At 38.9% G+C, this 19425-nt stretch overlaps 1 protein-coding gene across 2 annotated transcripts in view; it reads left to right on the forward strand.

The window, feature by feature from the left end:
* Nucleotides 1-19425, forward strand: part of UBXN7 (UBX domain protein 7) — a 58149-nt gene that overhangs the window by 24735 nt on the left and 13989 nt on the right. For both annotated transcript variants that reach the window (XM_047789712.1, XM_047789723.1), the window contains 3 exons: nucleotides 3025-3092; nucleotides 12109-12174; nucleotides 14198-14310. In XM_047789712.1, the coding sequence (XP_047645668.1) occupies nucleotides 3025-3092; nucleotides 12109-12174; nucleotides 14198-14310 (247 nt within the window). The remainder of the gene's footprint in view (nucleotides 1-3024; nucleotides 3093-12108; nucleotides 12175-14197; nucleotides 14311-19425) is intronic.

Genomic DNA, 19425 nt, shown 5'->3' on the forward strand with positions numbered 1-19425 from the left:
TTGGGTTCATTAACCACAGAGCTACGACTGGAACTCCTGATTGCCTTTTTTGTTTATGTAATTCCAGATTCTAGAGTAATACTGTTTTCCCCGTGAAGTGTGAACTTGAGAGGTTATTATTAATATAAAGTTTTTTCCTGTAAGTGTTGGCTGAGTATTTCAAGTATGATAGCCCATAACTACAATTTTTAGTGGAAACCAGTGTGAAAACATTTAATTTAGAGAAACTTGAATAACAAGTATTTACAGCTGATTTGGGAGAACACAGCAATTCTATTTAAAACATGTTTTCTCTTTTTGGCTGCAGCTGGGGCACATGGAAGTTCATGGGCCGGGGATTGAATCCAAGCTGCAGCTGCAGCAATGCTTGATCCTTGAACCCACTACACTGAGCTGGGGATCGAACCCGAGCCTCAGCAGTAACTGAGATGTTGCAGTCGGATCCTTAAACCACTGCACCACAGCGGGAACTCAAAAATATGTTTTCTTAATTGTACTTAAAAATACTTTTCATTAATGAGTGTCTTTTCCTAATGAATTACATTTTAATTTGGCTTAGATTATTTGTATTAGTAATTGATTAACATTTGATAGTGACAGCTATTTCCTAAACTATAATTTTCACTCTCACAGTTCACCTTCTGTTGTATACTTCCATTTTGTTAGGTAGCTAACAGTCTTGAAATAGATTAACCCTCAAATACGTAGTAATCAAGTGTTTTTGGAGTTCCCTTTGTGGCTCAGCAGAAACAAACCCGACTAATATTCATGAGGATGCGGGTTTGATCCCTGGCCCTGCTCAGTGGGTTAAGGATCCAGTGTTGCCACAAGCTGTGGTAATAGGTCGCAGATGTAGCTTGAATCTGGTGTTACTGTGGCTGTGGTATAGGTGGGCAGTTGTGGCTCCAGTTCAACCCCTAGCCTGGGAACTTCCATATATGCCATGGGTGTGGCCCTTAAAAAAAAAAGTCTTTTTGTATAGGGTCTGCTACTTAAGCCATCACCTGATGTATCTCTTCAGATTAAATTTATAATTAAATTGCCTTGAATTGAGATAATTCTATAACACACACACTGTAAAGTGAAGTATACTGGTAATGGAAAGATTTATTCAGGTAAAAGATGTCTTTTAAGTTTTTAGTTTTCTTAAGATAATGTCCTATTTCTCTTTGGTGAAAGAGGATTTAAAAGGACTTCCTCTTAGAGACACATCGTCTGTTCTTCAGAGTGTTGAAATTCTGTGTGCGAGCAGCAACTGAAATCAGTAGGAAAGTATTTAACATAATTTTGAATTATCCTTTATCCTTCACTCATTTGGCTTATTGTAGATTTCTTTGTCTAACTGGTTCTTTGATTACAGGATATTTTTGTTTATAAATGAGTGTTGATACTTTATTAATAAGCAAAGTATGTTTTGGAGTTCCAATTTTTAGATGTCACAAACAGGGCCTTAAGCTCAGTTATAACTATTAGAAACACCTGAATGAAAAACGTAGGCCTAACTTAACATTTATTATAAGCAGGAACATTTATTATAAGTATTAAATTTGGAACTTACCATTACTTGGCATAAGCATTAATTGGCAGAGTTTCTTATTTGAGTTAAATCGAAAACTGGGAGTTCCCATTGTGACTTGGCGGTAACAACCCTAACTAGTATCCATGAGGATGCGGATTCCATCCCTGGCCCTGCTCAGTAGGTTAAGGATCCAGCATTGCTGTGCAGCATCTGCAGGGTAGGTTGCAGATCTGGCTTGGATCCTTCATTGCAGTGGCTGTGCTGTAGGCTGGCAGCTACAGCTCCAATTTGACCCCTAGCCTGAGAATTTCCATATGCCTGGGAGTGGCCCTAAAAAAAAAAGGAAAAGTAAACTGATGTATATATAAAGGAATATATATATCATTTAAAAAGCATATCTAAATTAGTATTTTTCACCAGAAGAGATGGATTATTAGTAAACCCTCTGGAGGTTATCTTTGAAAAGACGAGTAATTATTTTTTGTGTTCTATATGTATTGTTTCTTTAGTAAATAATCCAGGTATAATACCTATGTTAGCCATCTTCATAATTAGCATAAAATTGACTGCTTAAGCTTATTTTACTATATCTGTGATTTAATTATCTATTATTTGATGTGGTAATGTAATATGGCTTTATTAAGCTTATATTTTTCATTAACTTTTTTGCCTGAATTTTTGTTTTTGGAAATTTCCTATTTTCTTTTCTTTTTTTTTCTTTCTTTTTTTTTTTGTCTTTTTTTGGCCCACACCCAAGGCATATGGAGGTTCCCAGGCTAGGGGTTGAATCGGAGCTATAGCTCCCAGCCTACGGCACAGCCACAGCAACGTGAGACCTGAGCCCTGTCTGCGACCTACACCACACCTCACGGCAATGCCGGATCCTTTAACCCACTGAGCCATGCCAGGGATAGAACCTGCATCCTCATGGATGCTAGTCAAATTCATTTCCACTGAGCCACGACAGGAACTCCCTGTTTTCTTTTTTTCAAAAGAATTTAGGGCAGGGAACTTAGAGGAAAGGGGAAATATTTTTTTATTTCTGTATTTGTTCTCTTTCTTTATAAACGCATTTGTGGAGTTTCTGCTGTGGGGCAGCGGGATCTGCAGCATCTTTGCAATGCCAGGATACAGATTCGATCTCTGGCCTGGCACAGTAGGTTAAAGGATCCAGCATTGCCTCAGCTGCAGCATAGGTTGCAGCTGCAGCTTGGATCTAATCCCTGGCCCAGGAACTCCATATGTTTTTTGCTGTGGGGCAGTCAAAAACTAAAAAAGAAAAAAAAATTGTGTCATTGATGCCATGTACTTTATTCCAGTTGATCTTTGTGTGGAGACCGTCTAATAAGTAATTATCATAATTTAATTTGATTCCTAAAAGTCATAAAGTCTGTTGTTCATTTTAGTTTTAAGTTGAATGCATTCCCAATAGTTTCAGTGAGAATAGCACAAATAGTTTTTATTTGGATATTTTTCCCACATTTTTTTTTTTTTTTTTAAAATAGAGAGGAAGTCCGTGCTCCAATTCCTCAAAAGCAGGAAATATTGGTGGAACCAGAACCTTTGTTTGGTGGTAAGTTCACTTTTTTCCCTTAGCTTTATTTGACTTTATTGTTCAGTCTCCAGGATTTTCTGTCAAAAAAGATATGAAGGTTTGCTTGCTCACAGATTGTAACTTCAAGTAGAATCAGTTCTTTTCTTGTAGTTCTGTACTCCCCTCAGGAAGGTTGCCCAGTTGGCTATCTCTGAGGAGTGAACCAGATTAAAAAGTTGTTGAAGAAGGCCAAAAAGGAGAAATTAAGCAAAAAAGAACTGCTACCTTATAATGGAAACAAATGTATAATTAGGTGAACTATGATTATTTTTTGTTTTCTAGATACCAAATTGACTGCCAGATCCTTACTGTTTTGATATGCTGTACTCTTTCTAGAAATGCTGTTCTCCTATTGACCAAAGGAGACAGTAATGCCTAATCCATGCAGAATATTGTGGTGTCCATCTGAGATGCATAGAGAAGGTGGTAGAAAATGGAACATTTAATCATATTTAAAGAAAATTTGGGAGTTCCCACTTGTGGCACAGTGGAAACAAATCTGACTAGTATCCATGAGGATGCGGGTTTGATCTCTGGCCTCACTCAGTGGGTCAGAGATCCGGCGTTCCCATGAGCTGTGGTGTAGATCACAGATGGTGGTTCGTATTTGGTGTTGCTGTGGCTGGAACTGGCAGCTGTAGCTCTGATTTGACTCCTAGCCTGGGACCTTCCATATGCCTCAGGTGCAGCCCTAAAGAGAAAAATTTGTAGGTTTTTTTTTTTTTTTTGTATTTTTACTTTAGGGCCACACCTGTGGCACATGGAGGTTCCCAGGCTAGGGGCCAGTTGGAGCTGTTACTGCCGGCCTACACCACAGCTCATGGCAACGCCAGATCCTTAACCCACTGAGCGAGGCCAGGGATCAAACCCACAACTTCATGGTTCCTAGTCGGATTTGTTTCCGCTGAGCCATGACAGGAACTCCATGTATTTTTATTTTAATGAGCACTTATTTGCCTTTCGTGAGCCAGATAATTTAAGCATTAATAGGTATATTTTTAAAAAACCAGAATATTGTTTTATGATTTGGTTGGATAGAGAGAGACATAAGAATGTATATGTTGAGAACAACAATGCACAAAAATAGGCCTGTATAATGTTCTCTAAGTACACTAAAACAAAGGAGAAGAAATAAGTTGTAAGAAAAGGAAAAAAGTAATTATATAAACCATATATTTTGATTTGAAAAAGCACCTTAGTTGAGAGTTTCAAGATTGATCTTCACTTGGGCAGCTTTGGGGTTACTGTAGAAAGGAATAAAAGACTCTACTGTCTCGATTCAAGAATAAGATTGGAGGAAGACAACTATAAGGTCTGAATATTGAAGTATAGTATGTGCATTGTAGATTGTTTGATTTAGTTGGTCATTGTGCTATTAATATACCAGAGGTAGGAGCTTTGGCACAGTGGGTTAACAATCTGGTGTTGTCACTGCAGTGGCTCAGGTCACTGCTGTATTGCAGGTTGGATCCCTGGCCTAGGAACTTCTGCATGCTTCGGGTGCAGCCAAAAAAAGAAAAGAAAAAAAAAAACCACCAGAAGTAGTAATAAAGCACTGTTCATGATTTTATATATATATATAAATATATATATATGTTACAAATTTTGGAACTGAGGAATAATGCCCCTGAAAGCTTTATCCTTTCTTTATTGCAAGGAATAGGGCAGGATCTTTGAGTGGGGAAGACTACAGAAAATGGATTCTGTGCTATTTTACTATTTAGCAGAGGCGAAGAGTTCCCGTTTGAAACCCTACTTTTCCTCTTTTTACTTGATGTACATCAAAGAAGAGGGGTGAGAATGACTTTATACAGTTAGGAAGTCAGTCCTAACTTTCATTATCAGATCTTATTATTACTTTGAAAAGGTTTTGGAGGAACTATTTTCTTAGGATAGTGTGGATTTAAAGTGGAAATGTTCTAAAATTAAGTTGTGATGAAGTATAATAAAATTCATTGAATTAAAAAAAAGTGATTCTCAAAGTGTGGTCCAGGAGTCCCTGATGCCCTTTCAGAGGGTCTATAAGATTAAAACTTTTTTCATAAGACTAGTAAGTTATTTGCCTTTTTCACTGTATTACATTTGGGCTGATGCTTCAGAAGCAATGATGGGTCAGACTGCATCTTAATTGAATCAGTAAAGTGTCACCAAACTGCTACTACTTGTTAAATTCTTCACTGATTCAACACTTGTAGTTATTAAAAAAAATTTTTTTTGAAGTTCCTGCTGTGGCATAGCACGTTAAGGATCCAGCATTGCCACAGCTGTGGTGTAGGTCACAGCTGCAGCTTGAATTCGATCCCTGGTCCAGTAACTTCCATATGCTTTGAGGATGGCTGAAAAAGAAAAAAAAAGCAAATTTTACTTACTAATGTTCTTGAAGCAGTACAAATCAATTCCATTAAATCTTGAAGTACACATTTTAAAACTATTTTATTTAATATAAAATAGGATGTGTGCATAAAGTACTTCTGCATACTCAATTACCGAGTACTATGATTAAGGAAAAACACTTATACAGTTGTCTTCATTGAGAACTAGCTACTTTTTTTTTTTGGTCTTTTTCCAGGGCTGCACCCGCAGCATATAGAGGTTCCCAGGCTAGGGGTCTAATGGGAGCTTAGCCGCCGGCCTACACCACAGCCACAGCAACTCGGGACCTGAGCCGTGTCTGTGAACCTAACACCACAGCTCACGGCAACACCGGATCTGTAACCCCTGAGCAAGGCCAGTGATCAAACCCGTAACCTCATGGTTCCTAGTCGGGTTTGTTAACCACTGAGCCACGACGGGAACTCCAAAAACTAGCTACCTTTTTATGGAGCATTTTTTTTTTTTTTGTCTTTTCAGTGCCCTACCTGTGGCATATAGAGATTCCCAGGCTAGGGGTTGAATTGAAGCTATAGCCGCCGGCCTACACTATAGCCACTCGGGATCTGAGCTGAGTCTGCAACCTACACAATAGCTCATGGCAGCACTGGATCCTTACCCACTGAGTGAGGCCAGGAACCGAACCCACATCCTCATGGATACTAGTGGGGTTTGTTACTGCTGAGCCACAACAGGTACTCTGCCACCATCTTTTTGTAACCTAATTGTTGAAAGTGACATTCCATCACCTTTGCCACCTCTGATTGATCCTGCCCACACTCAAGATATTCATACACAGCTTATAAATATTGGGAGATGGGGATAATTGGGGGCTGTCATAGAGCCTGTCTACCACATAGACTGATGGATTTTGATGTAGCAAAGTATTTCTTTTCCCTAGCTGCTTTCAAGATTTTCTCTTTGTCTTTAATTTTGGTCAGTTTGATTAGTATGTGTCTCGGGGTGTTCCTCCTTGGGTTTTTTTTGTATGGTACTCGTTGTGCTTCCTGGATTTGAGTGAGTGATTACTTCCCCATGTTAGGGAAGTTTTCGGCTATTATCTCTTGGAATATTTTTTCTGTCTCCCTCTCTCTCTCTTCTCCTTCTGGCACAGCTATAATACGCATGTTGGTGCGTTTCACATTGTCCCAGAGTTCTCTGAGACTCTCTTCATTTGTTTTCAATCTTTTTTCTCTTTTCTGTTCTGCATCCGTAATTTCCATTAATCTGTCCTCCACCTCACTTATTCATTCTTCTACCTCCTGTATTCTTCTGTTAGCTGCTTCTAGTGAATTTTTTATTTGTTATTGTATTTTGCATCTCTTCTTGTTTAAGTTTTATATCTTGTATCTCTTTGGTCAGTGTTTCCTTTAAGTTATCCATATTTGCCTCCAGTTTATTTCCAATGTCTTGCATCTTCTTCAGCATCAACAGTCTAAAGTCTTTTTCCTGGAGGCTGAGAATCATCTCATGGCTTAGCTGTTTTTCTGGGGTTTTTTCTTTCTCCCTCATCTGAGTTATAGTTCTCTGTCTTTTCATTTTTATAGGTTTTTGGTGTGGTGACCTTCTTACAGATAATGGAGTTGTAGCCTCTCTTACTTCTGATGTCTGCCCCTCTGTGGCTGAATTCAGTGTGGGGGCTTGCTGTAGGCTTCCTGATGGAAGGGGCTGATGCCTGTCCCCTGGTAGGAGGAGCCGATTCTAATCCCTCTGGTGGGTGGGGCTTAGTCTCTGGATGAGATTAGAGGCAGCTGTGTGCCTGAGGGGTCTTTAGGCAGCCTGTTTACTGAGGGGTGGGGCTGTGATCCCACCTGGATTGTTGTTTGCCCTGGGGCTTCTCAGCACTGACTGATGGGTGGGGCCAGATTTTCCCAAAATGGCCACCTCCAGAGAAAGGCACTGCTGCTGAATATTCCCAAGAGCTTTGCTTTCAATGTCCTTCCCTCACAACAAGCCACATTCACCCCTGTGTTCCCAGGATGTCCACCAAGAGCTGCGGTCAGGTTTGACCCAGATTCCCTTGGAGACTTTGCTTTGCCCTGGGACTCAGTGCACGTGAAAGTCTGTGTGCGCCTTTTAAGAATGGGGTCTCTGTTTCCCCCAGTCCCGTGGAGCTCTTGTGCACAAGCCCCACTGACCTTCAATGCCAGATGCTCTGGGGCTCTTTCTCCCTGTGCCAGATCCCCACACGTGAGAGTTTGATGTGTGGCTCAGAACTATCACTCCTGTAGGTGAGTCCCTGTGAACCAGTTAGTTTCCAGTCTGTGGAGCTTCCCACCCAGGAGGTTGTTTATATCGCGAAATCGCCCCTCCTACCTCTTGATGTGGCCTCCTCTTTTTCTTCTGGAGTAGGGTATCTTTTTTAAGGTTTCCAGTCCATTTTGGTGAAGTGTGCTCAGTCTTTAGTTGTGAATTTTGTTGTTTTTAGGAGAGAAGTTGAGCTCCAGTCCTTCTATTCAGCCATCTTAATACCGTCTCATCTTGCTCGATGGAGCAAAGTATGAAAAGTTCATTGATAAGATTTCAGATTCTACACTGCAACCAACCTTTAAGAAGCTACCCCTGATTGAGTTTTGGTGTAGTATCAGAGCATAATGTTCACAGTTACCTTTCTTCTTCTTCTTCTTTTTTTTTTTTTATGGTCACACCTGCAACATATGGAAGTTCTAGGCTAGAGGCCAAATCGGAGCTGAAGCCACAACCTGTGCAGCAGTCATAGCAATGCTGGACCCTTAATCCACAAGAGCGAGGCCAGGGATCGAACCTGCATCCTCACAGAGACAAAGTCCAGTCCTTAACCCATAGAACCATGCCAGGAACTCCACAGTTATCTTAAAATATTAATAAAATACTCTTCCCTTTCGGAACTGTATGTGTGAAGTTGAATTTTAATTTTCTTTATACACTTCAACTAAAGGAATAGCATTAGATTGAATGCAGAAGCAAATCTAAAAATTTGCTGTCATAGTTCCCCTTGTGGCTCAGTGGAAACAAATCCGACTAGTATCCATGAGGATGCTGGTTCTATCCCTGGCCTTGCTCATTGGGTTAAGGATCTGGCGTTGCCGCTGTGAGCTGTATTGTACATTGAAGACGAGGCTTGGATCTGTTGGGGCTGGAGCTGGCAGCTGTAGCTCCAATTTGACCCCTAGCCTGGGAACTTACATATGCCATACCTAAAAAAAAAAAAAAAAAAACCACACACTTAAAAAAGAGCTTATAAAAAATTAAAATTTATTGTCTTCTCTTATACCAGTTTTTAACAGATTGTGAGAATGTGGAAGTGCCACTCTTCTCATTAATTTTTTTTCTGTGTTGCTTTCCTCTGTTTTGACTATAAAGCTATTTTTGAATCTTTTAACTCTTTGTAGCTTAGCCTCTTTGACCTCAGTGACCAAAACTACTGTTATGTGGGCAGTAGTGTGAGAGAACAGAGGACTGGTGTTTGGAAGAGTCAGGAAACCACATATTGAGGCAGGCAGGAGTAGAGGTGTTGTGGCCTAAGGTGAGGTTCATGGTAGATTTAGGATGAATTAGGGGGAAACAAATGAGAGCAGGTTATGAGCTCAGCAAATAAAAGAAGGTGGCTGGAAAGCTATCAGTAAGAGGAACTAGCATGACTCTCCAGGAGATCAAGTGTCTTATAGAGAAGGAAAGGCTAAATTGGGGCAGCGGGGAGGGAGAGAAAGAGTGAGAATGTGCATGTGCGTGTTTGTGTGTGAATTAATGTAGAATATTGACGAGCCTACCTTTGGCAGTTTAAAAGTAGAAGAAAACTACCTTTTATGTACTACTTCCCTTATAATAATGTGCTTTTCTTAGGCATCTGTTCTATGTCTTATTCTAAGGTAACATTATTTAATTGTTATGGCTAAATAGTATCTGATAATGAGTTTTAAGAAAGCATTATTTGAGAAGTTCTATCATTTCTGATGGAAATATATACATTTAAGATAGGAGCTCTTTTTAAAAATTTTTTATTAAAGTATAGTTGATTTACAATGTTCCTTCAATTTCCAATGTACAGCAAAGTAGCAAAGTGACCCAGCCACCCATACACATGCCTTTTTTTTTTTTTTTTTCATTTTCCATCAGGTTTTTACCCAAGAGACTAAATACAGTTCCCTGTGCTGTACAGCAGGATCCCATTACCCATCCGTTCTAAGTGAAACAGTCTGCAAGATAGGAGCTCTTGATTAAAAGTAATTTCAAGATTGAAAAGAATAACATCTATTGTTTCTTTAAAAAGGGAGGGGGGAAAATAGTGCAATATTTAAATTTTATGCGTTTAAATAATAAAATTTAAAATCATTATATAGTTTATTTAATTATTTATTTATTTTTGCTTTTTAGGCTTGCACCTGCAGCATATGGAGGTTCCCAGGCTAGGGGTCAAATTGGAGCTACAGCTGTCGGCCTACACCACAGCCACAGCAGCACCAGATCAGAGCTGCGTCTTCGACCTACACCACAGCTCACGGCAACACTGGATCCTTAACCCACTGAGTGAGGACAGGGATCGAACCTACAGCCTCATGGTTCCTAGTCGGATTCATTTCTGCTGCGCCATGACGGGAACTCCTAAAATCATTACATAGTTTATTTATATAATTTTTCTGTAAAATAATTTATATATAAAATTCAGTTTAAATTTTGAAATTTGATGCAAACCTAATATCTGGCAGTCTCATTTTTACTGAATTCCTTTTCCTAGAGATAGTATTGTTATTCTTTAATATAAATACTAATACATGTGTATAAGTGATATGCAGACAGATAATGCTTTGAACAAATATGGGAATCTTTAGCATGTGGTTTTGCATTTTTTTGTTTGTTTTTCTTTTTACTCAGTACTTAAATTGAAAGAATGGCAAACACAGGCAGTTGGGAAAGATGATTTGGCATGGAATGGGGGACTTTTATATAGTTTTTATCTTATCTTACTATCTAATCATCATTTATTAACATGGAGCATTGATCTGGTTACATATTGACCAGGCTTGCTATAAGCCAACCTAATAACTATTACCCATAGTAAAAGAATCATTAAATATCCTTATTTACTTTAATATATATAACTGACATAAATTTTTAGGTCTAAGAAAATTTAATATAAGAAGATAACATTCTGAATATTGTTTTCTAAATTTTATCTGTACAGTACATAAGGATTGGGTAATAGACACTATACAAGGGGTATCAGAAGACATTTGCTCTCTTTACTTTTTTTTTTTTTGTCTTTTTGGGACTACGCCTGTGGCATATGGAGGTTCCCAGGCTAGGGATCAAATTGGAGCTGTAGCTGCTGGCCTACACTGCAGCAACTCTGAATCTGAGCCCGTCTGCAACCTACACCACAGCTCACAGTAACACCTGATCCTTAACCTACTGGGCAAGGTCAGGAATTGAACCCGTGTCCTCCTGGATATTAGTTGGGTTTGTCCACTACTGAGCCATGACAGGAACTGCTCTTTTTTTTGTTTTTTTTTTTGCTTTTTAGGGCTCTGCCTGAGGCATGTGGAGGTTCCTAGGCTAGGGGTCGAATTGGAGCTACAGCTGCTGGCCTATACCACAGCCACAACAGCACCAGATCCAAGCCACATCTGTGACCTACATCACCCACTGAATTAGGCCGGGGATCGAACCCTCAGCCTCATGGTTCCTAGCTGGATTTGTTTCTTCTGCAATGCAAAGGGAACTCCCATTTTTCTTCAGAAATTAAAAATATTTTTTGATGTTTATGATTCTGCATGTGCATCCACCTACTAAGAAGTTGTTCTGAAGTTTTATGGTTTAGAATTTTACTCATGTGTGGAGTTCCTGAGGTGGTGCAGCAGAAATAAATCCGACTAATATCCATGAGGAAGCGGGTTGATTCCTGTCCTCTATCAGTGGGTTAAGGATCCGGCATTGCTGTGAACTGTGATGTAGTTTGAGAGTCAGCCTGCATCCTATTTTGCTGTGGCTTTGGTGTAGGCTGGTAGCTAAAGCTCCAAATCAAACCCTAGCCTGGGAAATTCCATATTCCATAGGTGCTGCCCTAAACAGCAAAAAAATAAATAAATAAAATTACTCTTAAAAAAAAAAAAGGAATTTACTCAGTTATTATACTAAAGGGTAGTCAGATTCCTTAGGCTAACCCAAATTAAGTATTTGCAGCAAATGGTAGGGATAAAAATGGTTGAGTTAGTTATATATGAATGACTTGAAAATTTTTAAAATATTTATTTATTTATTTATTTAGTCTTTTTAGTGCCGCACCCACAGCATATGAGGTTTCCAGGCTAGGGATCAAATCAGAGCTGTGGCTGCCAGCCTACATGAGAGCCACAGCAACATGGGATCTGAACCAAGTCTGCAACCTATACCACAGTTCACGGCAATGCCAGATCCTTAACCCACTGAGCAAGGCCAGGGATCGAACCTGCACCCTCATGGTTTCTAGTTGGATTCATTAACCAGTGAGCCACGACGGGAACTCCTAAAAATATTTTAATTTTGAAGGAGGGCACCATTATAAATCTGAGTGTCTTAAAATAAATTCTTGTAGATAAGGATGTTTTTAGAATTGTTAAAGAATTAATTGTTTAAATTTTTGTATCGTTTCTGTTTTTTCCTCCTAAAGCTCCTAAAAGACGGCGACCTGCACGTTCAATATTTGATGGTTTCCGGGATTTTCAAACTGAAACTAGTGAGTATCTATGGACCGGTATATGGTCTCTCTTTTCCTCTTTCCTTCTGGCCTTTCCCTCCTTCCTTGCCTTTCTCCCTGTTCTTTCTCCCACAGATAAAAACCACAAGGTAGAAAAGCACTTATACAGTTCCCTTTGGGTCAAGATCCTAGTTTTATATAATTTTTTCTTAAAAAGATGATTAATATTAGGCCTGATATCTTCGAGGATCCATCTTATTTAAAAAGTGAAATTATGGGAATTCCCTGGAGGTTCAGCAGGTTAAGGATCTGGCATTGTCAGGATTGTCAGGGTTGCATCTGTGATACAGGTTCAGTCCTTGCCCCTGGGAAACCTCTGTATGCTTCGAGGGCAGCAGGGAAAAAAAAAGCGAAATTGTAAATTCAGTCTGTGATTGTTATTAACTCCCTCTTGAACTGACTTGTTCCAAATTCTAATCTACTCGGTTATAGAAAAATAAGAGAGATTGGTATAATGTGAGAAATCTGATAATTTACAAACTCAGTCGATTTCTGAATGAGCACTTAAATGCTGTCTGTAATGAAGTAAAAAACTGATTTTCCTCCAGATCCTGATAATGTCAATTAAAGGAATAACCACAATGAAAATGATTATTGTGGGGGGTTGAAAAAGCTGCACTACCCAAAGCAGCCACTGTTAAAATTTTGGCTACAGTAGTTTTGAATAGGTTTATATCTTTCTGTGGAATAAGTTTGAATAAGAATCTTGGCCTTCTACTTTTAGTGGATTTAGTACTGATTTAGCAATGGAATCCTAAAGAAAAGGACAGTTACTTTTAGAGAATATATGAGAAACTCTTGGATCACACTTAATATTTTTGATTGATTTATAATGAGCTCATTGAAGCACAGATAGGTCTTGTAACTTGAGAGAGTTGAAGCGGAATCTAGACTGACTCAGGTCATCCAGGGAATCCTGGGCCCTTCCAGAAGAAAGTGACAAAGAGTTTTTAAAGATTGGGAATGTAGCTAGGAAAAACAGATAAATTAGGATGACTTTCAGAACTAGATAAATGGAGATGAACATTTTCTCCTCTGCTAAAGTTAGTTTTTTTTGTTTTTTTTTTATTTTATTTTCCCACTGTACAGCAAGGGGATCAAGTTATCCTTACATGTATACGTTACAATTACATTTTTTTTCCCCACCCTTTGTTCTGTTGCAATATGAGTATCTAGACAAAGTTCTCAATGCTATTCAGCAGGATCTCCTTGTAAATCTATTCTAAGTTGTGTCTGATAAGCCCAAGCTCCCGATCCCTCCCACTCCCTCCCTCTCCCATCAGGCAGCCGCAAGTCTCTTCTCCAAGTCCATGATTTTCTTTTCTGAGGAGATGTTCATTTGTGCTGGATATTAGATTCCAGTTATGAGTGATATCATATGGTATTTGTCTTTGTCTTTCTGGCTCATTTCACTCAGTATGAGATTCTCTAGTTCCATCCATGCTGCTGCAAATGGCATGATGTCATTCTTTTTTATGGCTGAGTAGTATTCCATTGTGTATCTATACCACCTCTTCCAAATCCAATCCTCTGTCGATGGACATTTGGGTTGTTTCCATGTCCTGGCTATTGTGAATAGTGCTGCAATGAACATGTGGGTGCACGTGTCTCTTTTAAGTAGAGTTTTGTCCGGATAGATGCCCAAGAGTGGGATTGTAGGGTCATATGGAAGTTCTATGTATAGATTTCTAAGGTATCTCCAAACTGTTCTCCATAGTGGCTGTACCAGTCAAGTTAGTTTTGAGTATGTGAAGGAAGTATTTTGAGTGACTCTTCTGTAATTTCTGCCTTTATCCTTACCTTTGATAGAGAACACCAAGTTCTAAGACTCCCTCCCCACCTCACTTTGTGGTTTTTTTTTTTTTAAGTCAGACTTAGATATTTGTATTTGAGGCACATTGTTCATTAGTTCTTGCAGTTGGTACTATTTAATTTTTTGTTTCAAGATTCATGACTTTTATTTTATGACTTATTGAAACTTTAACTTCTTCCTGTGTTGCAGTTCGGCAAGAACAGGAATTAAGAAATGGAGGAGCAATAGATAAGAAACTAACTACCCTTGCAGATCTATTCCGGCCACCCATTGATTTGATGCATAAAGGCAGCTTTGAAACAGTAAGTTGTTGGAAATCTAAGCCTGAGCTATGGATCCTTTTGCATTTTCAGTGGCATTTTTTTTTCTAAGAGCTAAAAACAGTTTTCAGCATATAAGAGATTGGCATCTTAGTAAGTATGAATACCTAGAAGGACTCACTGATTTATATTTCTATCAGAAGTATATGAGGTTGAATAATAAAATCATTTTATTATGCCTTGTAGTACTTTTAAAGAATCTACCATTTTGATAGGCGTTTCTTTTTTTTCTTTTTATGGCAGAACTTATGGCATATGGAAGTTCCTGGACCAGGGATTGAATCTGAGTCACAGTTATGACCTATGTCTTAGGCAACACTGGATCCTTTAACTCACTACCCTGGGCCAGGAATGTAACTCACATGTCTGTAGTGACCACTGCAGTTGGATTCTTAACCCACTGCACCACAGCAGGAACTCCTTTGATAGTTTTTCTTGGTATTCTTTTTTTTTTTTTTTTTGGTCTTTTTAAGGCTGCATTTGTGGACATGGAGGGTTCCAGGCTAGAGGTCAAATCGTTGGAGCAGTACCTGCTGGCCTACACCACAGCCACAGCAACACCAGATCCGAGCCACATTTTTGACCTATGCCACAGCTCATGGCAACGCCAGATTCCTAACCCACTGAGCAAGGCCAGGGATCAAACCTGCATCCTCATGGATACTAGTCAAATTGGTTTTTGCTGAGCCATGACAGGAACTCCTGATAGTTTTTTTAAATCTCACTTTTTATTTTTATTTATTCACTTATTTTTTTGGTCTTTTTGCCTTTTCTAGGGCCACTCCGGCAGCATATAGAGGTTCCCAGGCTAGGGGTCTAATGGGAGCTGTAGCTGCCAGCCTACACCAGAGCCACAGCAACGCCTGATCCCAGCCATGTCTTCGACCTACACTACATCTCACGGCAATGCCAGATCCTTAACCCACTAAGCAAGGTCAGGGATTGAACCCACAACCTCATGGTTCCTAGTCGGATTTGTTAACCACTGAGCCACAACGGGAACTCCTAATCTTACTTTTTTTTTTTTGTCTTTTTTCTTTTCTAGAGCCACTCCTGTGGCTTATGGAGGTTCCCAGGCTAGGGGTCTAATCGGAGCTGTAGCCACCAGCCTACACCAGAGCCACAGCAATGCGGGATCCAAGCTGCGTCTGCCACCTACACCACAGCTCATGGCAACACCAGATCCTTAACCCACTGAGCGAGGCCAGGGACTGAACCCGCAACCTCGTGGTTCCTAGTCGTATTTGTTAACCACTGCGCCACGACGGGAACTCCTCCCTAATCTTACTTTTTAAAGCTTGTATATTTCAGGAGTTACTGTCGTGGCGCAGCAGAAATAAATCCAAAGACTAGGAACCATGAGGTTGCAGGTTCAGTCCCTGGCCTCACTCAGTGGGTTAACAATCTGGCATTGCCATGAGCTGTAGTGTAAGTCTCAGACAAGGCTTGGATCTGGCGTTGCTGTGGCTGTGGGGTAGGCCGGCAGCTATAGCTCCAGTTAGACCACTAGCCTGGGAATCTCCATATGCCATGGGAGTGGCCCTAAAAAAAAAAAAAAGTTTTATATATTTCAATTGAGAATAGTGTGTTCATGTGTTTACTGCTATTTGTGAACTGTTTGAAGGTATCTTTTACCCATGTCTATGAGGATCCCAGCGTGCTGTGTTTTTTTGTTTTTGTCTTTTTAGGGCCACACCTACAGCATATGGAGGTTCCCAGGCTAGGGGTCCAGTCAGAGCTGTAGCCAGCCTACACCACAGCCGCAGCAGTGCCAGATCGGAGCCTTGTCTGTGACCACTACAGCTCACAGCAACACTGGATTGAGCCTGCATCCTCATGGATGCTAGTCAGATTCATTTCCACTGAGCCATTATGGGAACTACACCAGTGTGTTTTAAAAGAATTTCTTTATAGTTGTAGAATATGTTCTCCCTCATTTCTTGGTTTTAATTTGGCTTAAGCCAAAAAACCAAACAAATGAAAAAAGCTTTCCAGAGCAGGTGTATTTGATTGTCTGCTAAATTATAAGCTTAATGCGGACAGGAGAACCATGTTTCTATTTATCTCGGTAATTCTTGGGACCAGTCTCTTGCATTTAATAGAAACACAATGTTTGTTAAATGAATGAGTTTAGGATTTTAAACAACCTTCTGTTGAAGTGTTCAAACAGCTTGCTTTTGTGTGTTAATTAGCATGTTACTGCTCTTTTGAATCAGAAGAGCATTTTTGTAGATATAAGTCACTTAAATTTTAGTAAATCTTTCCTGTTAGGATATAGTAGGCCAAACAGTAACTACAAAAATGGGAGTTCTTTGGTGGCCTAGCAGTTAAAGGATCTGGCATTGTCACTGCTGTGGCAGTGATTTGATCCCTGGCCCAGAAACTTCTACATGCTGTGGTTGTGGCCAAAAAAAAAGTGATGTTAGTAGCTACATATTTAGAAGTGAATTATGATTTTTTTTTCCTTTTGTCCTTTGACATACTCATATACTAGCTTAAACTAAATATCTAGGGTAAGAAATTTAACAATAAGCTTGTTATTTCTTTAGTTTTCTGAATTGTAAAACCTTAAAGTGTTTGGCTACATGTAACAAAATTCAAATGACAGTGATTTGACCAAATGGGGTTTCTTTTTGTCATGTAAATACAGTACAGAATTGAGGGAGCGTGGTGCTCCTTTATGAGCTCAAAGATGTCAGGTTAGATGTCTCCTCAGTTTTCTTCGTTTTTCCCTCATAATCTTTAACATGGCAGCTGCCTATCCTTTCTGCTGTTCTGATATGATAATATAACCATTGAGAGAGAATAGCACAATATGAAAGACAAAAAAGATCTGAGTTTGTTTTGATGTGCTTTCTATTTTCATTAGTTTCTGTGTTGCTCTAGGGCTTAACAAAGTGACTCTGAGCTTGATTTAATTTGGTCACTTGGGGCTTATAAAAAGCAGTTACTCTGCTGCTTGTTCATTAAGGGACAACATGAATCTTCTTTGATACTGTCATCTGCAGTTTGATTCATTTTGTTGTGTCACCTTTTTTTCTTTGTATTTTGCTACCAGTGTTTTCAACAACCTATTCGTTTTTTCACGGATGATACTCAACGTTGTCATTTACAAGTTTTAAATGACATATTCTCAGAAGAAGTAGGCATTTCATTATGACTAATGATATATCAGTTTTATAAAAATTAGCGAAGTAATATGCAAAATTGTCATTGAAACTTAGGTGAATATTAAAAATTAGAAGGATATACTCTGGCTGTTCAGGCAAGACCCACGGGTTTGGATTAGATATAGATCTCAGCCACGGTTTTACAGGTTTAGGAACTAGACTTTTTAATGTAACTAGACCATGTTCAAGGATTCTGGCTTATGCTACCAAATGAGAGACTGATAAGTTCACTTGTTCATGCAGTAAATGTTTAGTGAGACCTCCTGTTGCAAGGCCTTGTTCTGGGGGTAGGAATTATATTTGTTGGGATACAGATTTAACTGTGTGCGAGGGAGGCTAGGAATAAAACAAACAGTAGTTTAAGTAGCATAGAAGTCCATGCCATTAGGATGGTTCTGCCCTATGAAGTTACCAGGAATACAGTTTTTCTGTCTTATTTTGCCATTTCTCAGGGCTTGCTTACCCAGTCTGCATGATTCAAGGTGGCTTACCACCATGTTTGCTTTCCACGGAAGTGGCTGAGAAGGGCACATCTTTTTCCTTTAAAGACACAACCTTAAAGTTGTACATATTACTTCTCACATCCCATTGACCAGAACCTGGCAACCTGGCCACACCTAGTTGCAAAGGACATTAGAAAACAAGATGCCTTAGCTGAAAATTGGAGAGTCTGTTTACTAAGGAGAAGGGGGAAATGAATATTTGATACCTTTAAGTAGTTTCTGCCACAGGAAAATTATGGTAAATAAATTATACAAAGTCCTTTGCCATCAAAGAATTTATCAGCTAGCCAAAGAAAAAGACTAGAAACATATGTAAGCTTCATGAAGGCAGGGACTTTTGTTGTGGTAATTGCTATTAACTCCAGCGTCTGTAACTTTACCTGAAACGTGGTAGATACCCAATAAATGTTTTGTTGAATCAATGAATCTGAATTAGTGAAAGCATGAGTATGAATAAGTGAATTTTTAAAACAAAAGCAAATGACTTTCCTTTTTTTTTTCTTTAAGCTCTGGACTTTTATTATTTTTCAGTGTTACACATTTTTTTGGTCACTGTTTTAGGGAGGGAAGACTTAGTAAATTTACCCTATTTATAGAGATATGTACTCTGTTATCTTTCTCTCTAGAATGTGTGTTAATTTTTTTTTTTATTCTCAAATACATTTTCTTCAGTTAAGGCAACATAATTACATGTTTATCACCCATTTATTAAATCTAAGTACCTGCTATAGGCAAGGAAGTAAGTGGAATACTGTTATTTCTTAGAAATAAGGAGTTATTTTGTTATGTTTGTATACTGAGGAAATAAGCTTTTGACCGTTACTTGAAACTTTCTGGCTCAATATAGGGCTATTTCTTTTTAGAGCTTGGATTTTCTCCTGTGGAATTAGTAGTGAATATTAGAAAATTATTTTCTTTGGGGGATTTGTACAGAAAAAAAATAGGATAACGCTTTTGTAAAATTATGTAAACCTCCTTAAAACAGAAGATAGTCTTACATTTTGCAGTACTTCCAAGATAATGTATGTTCTTCAGTTGTTATTAACCTGAGTTAATTCTTACAGATTTTCCCATGTCAAACTTACTTGGAAAAAAATATTGTTATAGGACAAAATTATTCAAAATTAGTCTCATTTCATTGTTTCTATGCCAAGGTTTGAGGTAGCATTTGCTCATTTGCTTTTCCACCATTCTTTTCCAGTTCATCATTATTTCTTGGGTCTTTATGGTGATGAAGAAATATGAGGCAAAAAGTACACATTTGTGATTGATATTTTGGGAGTCTTGTGGAGATCATTCTGAAACATTCTTTGGTCTGCAGTCTCAATTCTGAAATACACTCCTAGAAATACCACCCGGAGAGAAGAAACCCTCAGCAGCTTTTACTGAAAGATTAAAGAGTCTATAAAATAGCACATGCATAA

The sequence above is a fragment of the Phacochoerus africanus genome, chromosome 1, assembly GCF_016906955.1.
Source record: "Phacochoerus africanus isolate WHEZ1 chromosome 1, ROS_Pafr_v1, whole genome shotgun sequence".
NCBI lineage: Eukaryota > Metazoa > Chordata > Mammalia > Artiodactyla > Suidae > Phacochoerus > Phacochoerus africanus.